Genomic DNA, 13,518 nt, shown 5'->3' with positions numbered 1-13,518 from the left:
TAAAACACACACAAACACACACAACAGTCAGAGAGGAAGGGGGACGGTGTGTGCGGCTTCATCTTCACCTCTACCATGCCCGCCGCCACCACATCTGGGCTCCACCTGAACGGCTAACAAGCTCATTAAAGGTTCGTCGCTTGCGTCCGACAAGCGGGCTCGCTAATTAATTCAATTAATTAACGTCAAGCGCAGTGTGCGAGCGCACTGTGCGGCCAGCAGACGCACATTCAGTCCATTTCCTCCCCCCGGCCTCACCCTCCCCCCCCCCTCCGCTCTGCCCAGCGTTATCCTGCAAAAGGGAGCGGGCGAGAAAACTGCACAAAATCTTTAGTGACTTTAAGCGAGAGGCAGCAACAACGCTGCTCGATGTGGTGCGTCCCATCGCGTTTGGATTCTTTGCTAATTAAATAGTATTGCCGAAGCAGCTGCGCTCGTCGGCTCTTCGTTGCATTGCACATTGAGCGAACGGCTGTATAGAACTCGAAAAACCAACTTTGCCGCATGTTAACGCCAAATACATTTTCTTAAAATGGATGCTGAAACTTCATTAAAATCAAAATTTTTCACATTTTAACATAATTTTACTGAGATATTAAATTTTAAAAAATCGTTGGTGCTGATTTTTTTTTACATAAACATAAACCATCATATTCAAGAAAATAATGATCATATTTGAACAATTAGTATGTCATTAGAAACGGTTTTTTAACATACTTTTGACAAACACTTGTCTACTTTTTAACATTAGCTTTGTCTAAATAATATGAAGAAACTTGTTTTTAAAGTGTATCAACGATCCAAAAAAAAAAACAAACAAACATCATTCGGCTCGATACCAGTCGTGAGAGTCGTATGTAATATGAAATATCAACCTTTTTCCTAATTTGTGTCGTTAAAATTAGCTCCGATCATCCTCACATCATGAAAATTATTTACCTTTTTCTTGACAAGAGCGCGAGCGATTATGTCTTATAATGTTATTGGGATGCACAAACCATCAATATCATAAACTACCAATCATAAACGGATGATGTCTACCTATACGCAACATGAGTGATAAACTGTTGTACAGTGGGGTAAATATTTTTACCCGTTTTTTTTTTTATTTTTAGGACTTTTTACTGGGTTTTTACCTTTTTCGTTTCGTTTTTATTGGGTATATACGATTGAATGGAATAGATAATCTATTTTTTAGCATTTATAATAAAAATCATTCTCTGAAGTTTGTAGTAAATAGATAGTTTCCATGCTCTTACACTTTTATTGGTACACTTAGGCAAATATTTATAGTCTCTTTACCTAAATACAAACAAATATTCCATTTCTAACAAGAATGACTCTACATATTTATTTTTCCATCGTCGATCTTGGTTTTCGTGCATTCAGATCTTGGTGTGTAAGCGATTTGTTCAATGTTTTCAAAAGGATGATCTGATTATTCATAAAGTTTTCAACATTTTCATCATCAAGAGTAAATACTTTTTCCTTCAATAGAGAAGCCTATGATTTTTATTAATTCTCAGGAAGTATGTCTTATCACTAAATAGAAACGCGTTTTATCAAAGCGTTTACAATTAGCATCTTCTAAATTAGATCTAATCGAACGTATGCAACTAGGATCTGCAAAAAATGAACATGAACTATTTTATACATAAAAATAAATATTGATAACCGTTGAAAGATCGTTTAGCAAGTTTGAATGGATGCACAACAAAACGCGTAGCACTACTATGGTTACTGCGGCAGCTCTTTGTAGACAGTAATACATACCTCTTATAAGGTTTTCCACGATTTGTTGGTTGGTTCACATTAATTTTTGGCGAGTTCCCATATTTTTTTGGTGCGTTCCCACGATTTTCTGGCCGTTTCCCAGAGTTGTTTGGTCCAATTTTATTCATAATCCAATCGGAAAATACCAATAACTTATGGAAACGAACCAAAAATCTATGGAACGCGATCAAAAAATCGTAGGAACGCACCAAAAAATCATGGGAACTGACAAATAAATCGTGGAAAACCCTGTATTATAAGTTTTTCCCTTAACGAGCAAATTTAAAATGCTCAACAACTTAACGAGTAGAATATCGTATAATGAGCTATATTATTTGTGTTTCTGATACAGTTTGTAATACAAGACGGCTCAAATGAGGTTTGAGCCTACGATAGGAATGCTATTGAGTTGCACCAGTCGACGAATACACTATGGAACCGTCCTATATGGTCTTAACATGCAATAATATGAGAACATTTTCTTATAAGAAAAATGCAATAATATGAGAAAATGATTTTAATCCCGTCATTTTTATGGATGTTACCCACTGTGCATTGTAGTTAGGAAAGAAGAGAGTGACGTGAAAACAGTTTTGTTTGATATTTTTGTATGGAAAAGTTTAAATTCAACAATTTTTTCTGTTGCTACAAATTGGCCTGAAAATCATTTTCTTGGATGACCAAGGTTGTCAGGGCAGTTGGTTAACTACATTAATTTGCTTTGATTTTAATTCAATATCAAACTTCTCAAGTGACCTGTCGACTAAATCACAAAACAATCTGAGCTACAATGAGCAGCCGCCGTGTCTCAAAATTATTTTTCTCCGAGCAAGCAGTACACGCACAAGCTACGCTACTGTTTATGTATTTCCGGAGAGAAACTTCTTCTTCAAATTAAAAACTCTAAAAAAACATTTAACCTCAACATCACGGTTTTAATTTAAACTGCCACACAGTTTGCACTGCACGCATTACACAGTATCTATTTGCACGAGGCACCAAAACGCAAAACGCTGGACGGCAATTTGCTACAAGTTCCGCAAAGCAAACAGCTTCCCGAAACAAACCATTGCCAGAAGAAATGAGAAAACATACCTTACGGTGGGGCGTCCATTTCTATTAATTATCATTAAGCGGACGGACGCGCAAGGAGGATCACAAGTGTCCTTCACCTTACGTTAGACTGTTTGATGGATGCCTGTTGGGCGGTGCGGCACAACCGCGTGTCTAATCTCGTTTCGTTTACCTCACCTTCTCCCCTCCATCTCTCTCTCTCTCCTTCTCAGAAACACCATCAATCAGCAAAGTTCGACCGTTGATAACGCCCGCCAGTCTGCAGATCAGCTCGCGCGGACGCGTCGTGTTCAGCATCGTGCCGGCAACCGGCGGCGTCAGCGGACAGCAGCAGCAGCAGCAGCAGCACGAGCAGGGACGGGACGCCAGTGCAGCGCCGGACTTCGGCACGTCGGAGGAACCGTTCCTATCGCCCGAGTACATCAACTCGCTCGGCAAGAACGTGCAGTTCAGCGAGTCGGACGTTGAAAAGGTAAGAACAGCACGGACGTTTGCTGGGCGGCGAGCACAAACACACTGCGGGACCTGTTGCAAAAAGTGTAGAAAAGTGTAGAGAAAAAGCGGGAAGGAAATGTGCTCGTCGGGAACATGGTTGGCGCTTGAGTGGGTAATGCATTTTGAAGCCCCGTTGCAGCAATATCTATTTAACTCTTCTGGGGAGAGTGATACAGAAAAGCAAAAAAAAACAAAAAAGCGTTTGTACACACACACAGACATAGACACAGGTAGACGAACGTTTCCACGCAAAACGCTGTTAGGCTGATTGTTTTCTGCGGTAACAGGTTTTTCGCCGCCCGTCCGAACACAATAACAATAATTGCATTTCAATTCAATTCGTCGTCGTCGTCGTCGTCCTGTTCTATTTTGGTTGTACTTTTCATTTTGAAACCACCGCAGTACAGTTGTCACAGTGGTTTGACAGGAGAGAAGGCTATGGGGAGTGGGAGAGAGAAAGCAGGCAAAAAAGTGTCCAATCATGTCCGTCATCATCATCAGTCGCAGCTGGTGGGTGGGTGGTTGTTTGCTGTGTGCCATTCGGAGCCTTGAAAATAGTAATGGACATTCGATTAAAATTCCTGGGGCAGGGCAGGGCAGAGCGCGCGGAGTACAGAGAGTGTACTCCAACGCGCTTTTTCCCTCCCATTTTATGACACCCGTCCAGCACTGGACTAATTTGACATGATTTGACATAAGACCTGTCAAAGCACGGCACGCAACGCAATGGCGACGGGGTTCGTCTCCTGCCCAATAAACTCAATCATGCCTTAATCGAGTTTTGTTTTTTTTTTAAGCAAAACCACAGCATTTGGATTTTTTATCGCAAATCACTTATTCGGACTGGTTTTCTTGCTCTTGTTTCTGTTTTTTTTTCACCCCCTGCCCGTAGATGTGGATCTACTCGCTCGGTGTGACATTGCAGCGCACTGTCTCGTCGTTCGCCGTCAACCACCAGCAACATCATCACCAGCAGCAGCAGCAGCAGCAAGAGTACGACGGAGACGTCCATCACCTGCGGACAGAGGACGCACTCACACCACTCGACCACGTCGTGCTGGCGATGTGCGAAGCGAACCTATACCAGCGCGCCAGCCTGATGTTTCTGCTCGATGTAAGTCCAAGCGCGTTCATTTCGGTAGTTTTGTTATAATTGACTTAATTGGGTTTTTACTATTGAAAGCAAATGCAGTGGAGACTTTTTTTTTGTGCAGAGATAAAGGATCTAAAAAAGCTTGCACAAGCCTAAAACCAATTTCAGGGAAATTGAATAACTCGTAAAGCACAAAGGATATCACGCAGTTTCCCCTACACAGGGAAGGCTTCAGCGAAAGGATCGCACTGCTTAACTTTATTAGGCAATGGAGCATTCATTGCTACGTGTTAGGCGTCATCCATAAATTCCGTAACGCTGATAGGGAGATGTTAAACGTTTCGATTTGTCACATTTGTCAAAGTACAATGCAAATACCATGTGACGTTTAATTCCACATTAAGACAAACTTATTCAGAACTCATACCGTTCCTGGAACTGATTTCGAACCCATGGCGATCCTGACATTTTACAGAACTTATAATGGTTCTGGGGCTGAATCCAATCCCAGCCAGGTGTTTGAATCAATCACTGGCCTTGGAACTGATCCTTACACCAAACCGGCCGTGGAATTGTAACATATACCTACCAGTAGTGGAACTGATCCCAACCCTCTACTGGTCCTTGAACTGATTAAGATTCCACAACGGTCCTAGAACAGATCCTGACCCCATTCCGACCCCTGATACTGTTGCCTTTTTAATTCGGTACCCAAAATAGTACCTTATCTATCTCAGTCTTACTGACATTTTTGCAACCGCCCATTTCGCCACTCGCTAAATATGTTTCAAGAATGTCGTGATTATCATAGGGAGAAAATGTCATGAACAGATGAGTGACAAAGAGTTAGGTGCTAAACAACATGTCACCAAGCATGTGATTGGTCCACCAACTGTTTGAGTCTCACCCCTGATCATCACAGTTGTGTACGTGAGCTGACTTGAACTTCGTTTCAGTCATGAGCATTTGGCAGCACTGTTCATAGTCAGAAAAAATCATGATTATGCTTGCGGCAGCATTAAGCTCAGCTTATCAGTCAGAGTCAGCCGGTCTCGTAGTAAAATCGTCAACTCGTACGTGTTAACAACATGCCCGTCATGGGTTCAAGCCCTAAATGGACCGTGTCGCCATACGTAGGACTGACTATCCTGCTATGGGGGGAAATCAATAAGTCACTGAAAGCCAATCCCACAAGTAGTGGTACAGGCAGGCCTTGACCGACAACGGTTGTAGAGCCAAAAGATGAATCAGTCAGAGTATCGCGTTGGACTCAAGCATTTGCTTGTCGCGTTCGGCATGTCATGACACACTTTCAGTGAGTATCAGCAATGAATATCAAGCTTCCTCAGATATGTTCATTGTTTTTGGTGGTGATTATCACGTGATGTTCGTGACATTTGGCAACACTGGATGACTGGATGATATACGCTTCTGATGATGGTGCATGAAAAACATTGCAAACGGCGCTAAGGATCCGATTATCAGAGTTTTTTTAATTTAATTGCTGTATGGGATAACTTTTTTATGTAAAATATGATATATTTTTGTCTTGTTTCACTTAAAACACCGTGAATGTGCCAAAATAAAGTTAAAACAAGAAAAATTCACAAAAAATCTGATAAAATAGTTCAATAAAATAAATAAATAATGTCGAATAGCTACATTACGTAATTGGCGGATGACGCCTTCGGCACTATCAGCAGCATTCCATAACTTTCAATCACTAGTAACCACACGCTCCTGAAGTGCAAAGTATGCCAAAGCAAAACTATGATGCGTGCCCTGCCAGCAACAGCATCCGGACGAGCAGGAAATTCATGGCCGACGACGTGAAGCCACGTTTTGCGCTCGTCTCCTTGTGTCTTGTCGCAACGCATGATATATGAAGGATACACTACGTTCCAAAGCTCCAGAATGCACAGCTTGCAGTTGCAATAACGTTTCACGGGTCGAAGCATGCGGTCGAAAACATGCTTGCCCGGATAACTATAAACATTAACGATATAGAAGAGAGAGGGGAGCAAGAGTGGGTTGTTTAAACAGTGGGGTAAAAGGGGCTTTAGCCTGCAGTGAAGATTTGAAACGTAACGATGGTACCATTCAGCCGGGAGGAGAGATGGTGGAACACTCACTTCCGACCATCTTGCCTGTTCCGTGGTTGACGATGCCGTCTAATGTCTATATTTTTGGAGTGCGACTGATACATTATCGACCCCATGGGAAGGAGGCTGGCCGCTGGGAAGTTCCCGGTAGCGGGAGCGTTTTATTATTCCAAAAGCAAACTAATTAAATTTTTCCCCATGGGTGGAGGAGAGGAGGTGCTAGAAGAGGTGTAGCAGAGCAAAAATAGCACCCCGTTCGAAGGTTGTACCAAGGCACGTGCCGATCCCAAGAGGTGCGTCGGTACAAAAGCAGACAAATCAAACAACGGGGAGAGTCAATTTTCTGTTCGCTGCTAGATTTCATTAACCATTTCTCCTTAAGGGTGGCAAATGGTGAAAATGAGCTTTTTTTACAATGCTTTGTTTTCCTCACCTCCGTCCTCGCTCGCTTTTGAACCCGTCAATACAAACAATGGAACCTCTTGGAGAGCAAAGCTACTCATATTCCAACTCATTCACGGAATTGTGTTGTGAAGTACAATTTTCGTAATTGTAACAATCACACACACACACACACACACACACACACACACACACACACACACACACACACACACACACACACACACACACACACACACACACACACACACACACACACACACACACACACACACAAAATGGAAATCACAACAGTAAAAATGGAAAAAAAAACCACACACCCTCACTTCACTTCTTCCTCCCTATCAATGCAATGCACTTTTCATCAGAAATATTAAAACGTTTTCCTGTTCGGTGCCATCGGCAATTGGGGATGAGAGCGAAGGCAAAAAATGGAACCAGAAAAAACACACACACACTCACACGACTCGGTTCGTACATTCATTCTCCAAAATAAGCGCGGTGTGCAGTATCGTTGCAAACATTTCATTCAACAATTTTATCGCCCTGCCTCTCTGCTTGTGCGTGTAATTGTACGAGCAAAAGAGCGCGCACCAAACAATACGCAGCGGAAGAAGAGAACGAAGAACCGGAGAGAGAGAGAGAAAAAAAACCCGCTCGATGAATCAAACGCGGACGCTTTTGTCAGTGTCGGCCAGTTGGCCGTTAATTAAAAACTTTAATTTAGTTTCTCGCGCTCATTTCGAGTGGGACCGGCCGTCGGACGGGACACGGTGGATGAAGGCAAAGGCAGACAAAAACACATTTTGAATCATCTCAACCAGCGATGTCAAACTGACTTGATCATTTGGCGGGGCAAAATGTCACTTAAAGAAGTAGTACAGGCCGCAACATAGTTTTACCACAATCGGATCGCTGGCAGTACATTTCAGTCCATATTGAGATTATGGACTGAACCATACAGTAGTAAACACTTTAATGCAAAAATGTTATTTACGGGGTTATTCCCTAAAGAGGGGTTCGATCTGATATTTTCACCATAATAATATGCTATAAAAGGTTTCAGTTTTTTATTCCTACTAAAAATAGGAAATAATAGGCGCTTTGAGGTCTTGGCCTGCCTCAGGAATGCCCGAAACCGCTCAAGATCTCGCGCCTTCCGTTATCCAGGCCTTAATGGCGGACGCCTCCACGCCATCTTGCCACCTCAATTTGGGCCTACCACGCCTCCTCTGTCCTTGTGGACGACCTAAAAAGACTTTACGGGCAGGATCGTTCGTTTCCATGCGTACTGGCCATGTTGTACCGGAGCCTGGCGAGCTTCATACGCTGCACGACAGTGTGGTCGCAGTACATATCATGTATCTCGTCGTTATAACTACTCCTCCATTGTCCTTCCACACATACAGGGCCAAGTATGCTTCTGAGCATCTTCCTCTCGAACGCGGCTAAGAGGGTTTCGTCAGATTTGGACAGTGTCCGTGTCTCAGAGACGCGTGGAAGTACCGGTACTATATAGGTGCTGTTTAGTCTTAGCTTCGTCTGTTGCGACAGGTTCTTAGGGGTAAACTGATTTCTTAGGTTGTAGAATTACCTGTTGGCAACCAGCAGTTGTTGCTGAACTTTGTTTCAAGATATGTGAATTCTGGGACGACTTCAAAAGTGCGTTCGCCTATCTGTACGTCAAGTCTACGTATGTATTTCTCCAAATTTGGTTTATGCATGGTCATGCTTCTGGAATCCTGATTTATTTATTATTCTGGTTTATCTGCAATCCGAGGTTCTCTGCCGCCTGCTCGATCCCTTGGTAAGCTTCTGCTACATAGGAGAGCCGTAGACCAATGATATCTATATCATCAGCATATTCCAGTATCTGGGTTAACTTATAGAAGATGATTCCCGAAGCCTCCGCCCTCGAGTCCAAGATGGCCCTTTGCGATAAGCGCCATGTTGAATAGGAGACAGGCAAGCCCGTCTGCCTAACGCAGACCTTTGGTGGTAGCAAAAGACCCTGAGAGTTTTCCATCCACCTTCACCTGGAAAGTGAAGTTGGTCATAGTCATTCTAACAAGCCTTTATCAACGTGGTCGGGATTTTAAAAGAGCTCATAGCGTCGCATAGTTTTACCCTGGCTATGCTATCATATGCAGCTTTGAAGTCAATGAAGCGATGGTTTGCGTCGTGTCTGTATTCTGTCATCCTCTCCAAGATCTGCCGCATGGTGAAGATCTGATCAGTGGTTGATTTTCCGTTTCGGAATCTTCTTTGATTGTTTCGGACTGTCTCTTCAACGTGAGGCACAAGACGATCCTCAAGATTCAATACTGTGATATCCCTGCCCAGTCCAACCTGTTTCCATTCTTATATATGGAGTAAATGATGCCGAGATTCCAGCCACAGTGCATTGATTCGCTATCCCACACCTCAGTAACAATTTGATGAATCTTGTTTTGCAGTTGTGTTTGGATGAGCTCTTTTGTTAATCATTCGAAGTCTTTTGGTTACAGCAATTACTCTTTATGACAATTTGCTTAAAATTAGACGAAAAAAGTAATGTTCCGAAACCACACACGGCAAGTGTCAGTTTGAAGTTGAAAGCTAACAAATCAAATCAACAAATTTTTTTATTTACGGAAAACAATGTATTCATGTGTAAGGGATTGTTATGAGATAAAAATAGTTTTCATTATTTTTGTAACCGCTTTACCAGACCAGCAAACAATGCGTCCGGAATTGAATGCTCGAATTTAGCAAAATGCACAATTTTTCGGTTTTTGCTCTATATCTCGAACAGCATTTTTGAAATGTTTATCTTTTTTGTACACACATGCGAAGAGAAAAGATGGAGGAAAATACCGATAACGGATTTATGGCGCTGGATGCTCTAACAAATGGTAAGATAAATTTGTGAAGTTGAAGATCTCATCAAACTTCAGGTGTTCGGAATTGACTAATGTACTGGAGAAGCAGAAATGCAAAAAATAATGTTGCCTCAAGCGATCGCGGGCCAACAGTTTGACATCTCTGATCTAAACACACACAAAGACCTATGCTCATACACAGCGGTGAAGTATAGGAGCACCATTTCACCCAGCAAAATAAAGAGAGAGAGAAAGGAAGAGAAGAAAGGAAGAGGCAAGCGGAATGGTTTTCATCAAAAGTGTCCCCATTTTTATTTCGATTGTTCGAACTCACTATTCCACAGTCCATTTGTTTTTACGGTGAAATTGCAGAGTCATTTACATGCAACTAGAGTATCGGAATAGCGATGGCATACACGCACGCAAAACAGCGCATTTGATCGATCGGTTTTAGCTGCTATCAGCCAATATCATAATGGTAGTACTTGAAATCACTTTTTTGCCACAATGAGGCAACGTTTTGTAAATTGACTATACTTTTTGCCTGTTTCAATCTTTTTTGAAAGCCTTTGTTAGGCTGCTTTTACGTTGCCTGATATGAAGCGAAACATTACTGTTGGGTTTCTGCTGTTCTACTGTCCGATGCACTCGCGACATTTTAGTGCTGTTGTAGTGTAGCAAGCTTTGCATTTGCAAAGTACAAAAAGAATACTTTACATCACATGCAAAAATGACGAACGGCGAAATTGATTTAAGCCCAGTCGATGTTGCTTCCCCCGGCTTTTTTTGTTTATCAATGCTCTCGATTGGGTTCACGCCTTTTTCCGGTCGCGTTGGGGGTGGAACACAACAAAAGGCCGGGGTGACACATGACCCGGCGGAAAATAATCCCCTTAGGGACACCGAGACCACCACCTCCCGCCGAAACAAGTTTATTTATAGTAGATAAAAAAATCTAAATATTCCACATTGGCTGTCATCCTAAAGTGGGAGGTTTGAGGGCCGTTTTGATTTAAAATAAAACTGGTACCAAAACTTTCCATCGCACTAATCCCAGCTCTGAATGTAGCGAAACTTTGCTGCAATATGTAGCACCGCTCCAAATATGTGTGAGAGTGTCTCACCCTATTTTTTTAACGATCGATGCATTTGGCAAAGTTGAGCGTGTAACAGGGAAAGACCTTCTCGCGTCAATTCGAAAGCGATTGCATACATGCAGGCGCTTCCAGGTCCTTGCCATTGTTGGGCCTCGTGTGATAAGATGCTTGCTTGTGCGCTGGTTCTATATCGATGCCAACACAGTGCGAGTGGCAGACATTGTGAGGGGAGTACCCCCCCTCCCCCATCCCCTTCCCCCGGGTTGGTTAGCGGAGTGAAAACAAAAGCGGCTCAAGCGCACAAACAAAAGATGGCAAAAGTTTGTGAATTGGGTCCATCGCATCGGATCCCTTTGCAAACACACACACACGCGCGCGCACACACACACACACACACACATCGAGCACACTTTTGCCCAGACCGTTTCAGAAGCATCCGTGTGTGTGTGTGTTGAAGGGAGAATTGGAAAATTGATTCATACATTTTTGTCGTCCACTCGATTGCCACTCAGCCTTCCTCGCTAGTTTTCCCGAACAGCCCCCCAACCGAAAAGCTACCCCCATCTGGGTTTGGCCGTTGGCCAGCATAAACGGTGAGCTCAAAAAAGGGATCACCAATACGCCCCCGTACACACACACACACAACTTGAAGCACACGTATCGGAAAATCATTTTCCACTTCATAAGGTTTCACTTTTCACTTTGCCTGCGCGCCATTCGCTTTGCCCGTGCCAGCAGCCTGTTGTTTTCCCGGTAGCACTCACACACACACACACACACACACACACACACACACACACACACACACACACACACACACACACACACACACACACACACACACACACCACACAGTGAGCCAACGTAGCGTGGAGTGTGGTTTGTGGTTTATCCTCTAAGCTCACCTCGCTCGCCACGCTGCGTGGAGCTCGTCATCCGTCTCCGTCCGCATCTGTCCATCGCGTGTTCCCGGCGGGTGGTCCAGCTTCACCGGGGGGCGCGGACGGGCGGCACGGTGGCACTGTAGCTGATTTATTGTTTCCCCCTGGCAGCTAAGTTTTCGCCTCATTGGGTGCCGTGTGGGCGGGAAGCGTTTGCTTCGAAATGTCAAATAGCCTTCGCCTACGCCGGGGCAGGGTGTTTGGGGTGTGTAGATCGCTTTTCCATCGCACCCAGTCCCGTTTATTCTTTTTTTTTTTTTTTTGCTGGACACTCTAGCATCCACCCGCCTGTCCAGAAGTGTCTACCAGTGTGTGTTTCTGTGCATGTGTGTTCTCTCACAGCGAGAGGAGCACAGAAAGGCAAAGGGAACGTGTGCACGGTGGGTTCGAGGTTAGTTTCAAATATAATAAATAACTTCCAATTGAATGGGAAGTGTGCTCTGTGCACGAAAAATGGTCCCCCTTTGCTTTGCCCGCTCGGAGGCGGCGGCAAATGAAGTGAAGCGGTGGGAAAGTGTTTCGCCCAATCGCCAGCACCCACCAGCAAGGCGTCCCCCTTTTTTCCCCGGTATCGTCGTTAATCCCTTTGCAATACCGGGAAAACTGTAGTGCCGGGTAGTGGGGGTGTTGGATGGCACTTCATCTTTCCACTCTCGAATTCCTTTGCCGCTTTGTTAGTGTTAGGGTGGTGTGAAAAACTTGTTCGATCCGTTCGAAAACCGAAGTAGAAAAAAATAATAATACGAAAAACACTAAACGGCTGAGAACAGTTCTCTGTTTTAGTTATTCCATCGCCATCGCCGTCGCGTTATAGGTTATGGTTTTATGGTTTTTCTTTCAGAGAAAGGAGGGCTCGGAAGAGAAGGAGAAGGCATTCCCAACCACTTATGGAATGCGGGCTTTTCTTTTTTGTGGTGCGGTTGGCCTGCATGTTTCAAATGATCTTCTCATCTCCGCTCACTTGGAGCATGCGGAAAAGTAAACGGGGTGACTTTAAAAAAAAAACTTAACCACATACACACATTTACGAGTTGGTCCCCTGACACACTCCAAAACATGGAAAAGCTATAACCTAACGAACGTTTCTATCGAGCAGCGTCTTTCACTTGCATCGAGCACGCTAGAGTTATGGAGCACAATTTGGTCCTTCGAACCGGATCAACTTATTGGTTCGTACTGTGTCACGCGCCGGGGTCACCGGAAAACGGTCCCAAAAGGCGGCATAATGTGTGTTGCCAACAAAAAAACAACAGGAAATCACATTAAAACATTTAATTTGCTCTCTCTCTCTCTCCCTCTGTTTCTCCCTTCCGTCCCTCGCCTCATATTGCCCAGCCGAACGATCCATTTGAGCCCGTTTCTGGCAGACCCTTGATGTGTGACAAATATCCGGCCATTGTGAACGATACAAATGGTGGTTAGTGGTGAGGATGATTTTTCGCAAACGAAATTGATGGCCTGTTGATGCAACAGCCGCAGCCGAACGTGCGGACGATACAACACAGCAGCTCTCTAGCCCAAGTGCCAGACCAAAAAAGGGTTGAAGTTGAAGCTAAATTTCCATTTATCTTTTGCCCTTTCGCAATAAGAAAGCGAATGAATGCGACACGCAACTACGCAAAGCAAACAAAAAAAACAAAACTCATCTCTTTGCAACATGTTCTTGCTCCACCGCAACTG

The 13,518-nt window shown here is 43.8% G+C and overlaps 1 protein-coding gene across 1 annotated transcript in view; it reads left to right on the top strand.

The window, feature by feature from the left end:
* The window catches only part of LOC121597901, a 109,333-nt gene that overhangs the window by 80,832 nt on the left and 14,983 nt on the right, over positions 1 to 13,518 (top strand). The window contains exons 3-4 of the mRNA XM_041924241.1: positions 3,060 to 3,319; positions 4,235 to 4,456. Coding sequence (XP_041780175.1) covers positions 3,060 to 3,319; positions 4,235 to 4,456 — 482 coding nt within the window. The remainder of the gene's footprint in view (positions 1 to 3,059; positions 3,320 to 4,234; positions 4,457 to 13,518) is intronic.

The sequence above is a fragment of the Anopheles merus genome, chromosome X (assembly GCF_017562075.2).
Source record: "Anopheles merus strain MAF chromosome X, AmerM5.1, whole genome shotgun sequence".
In the NCBI taxonomy this organism is placed as follows: Eukaryota; Metazoa; Arthropoda; class Insecta; order Diptera; family Culicidae; genus Anopheles; species Anopheles merus.
This window is presented reverse-complemented; position numbering and strand designations above follow the sequence as displayed.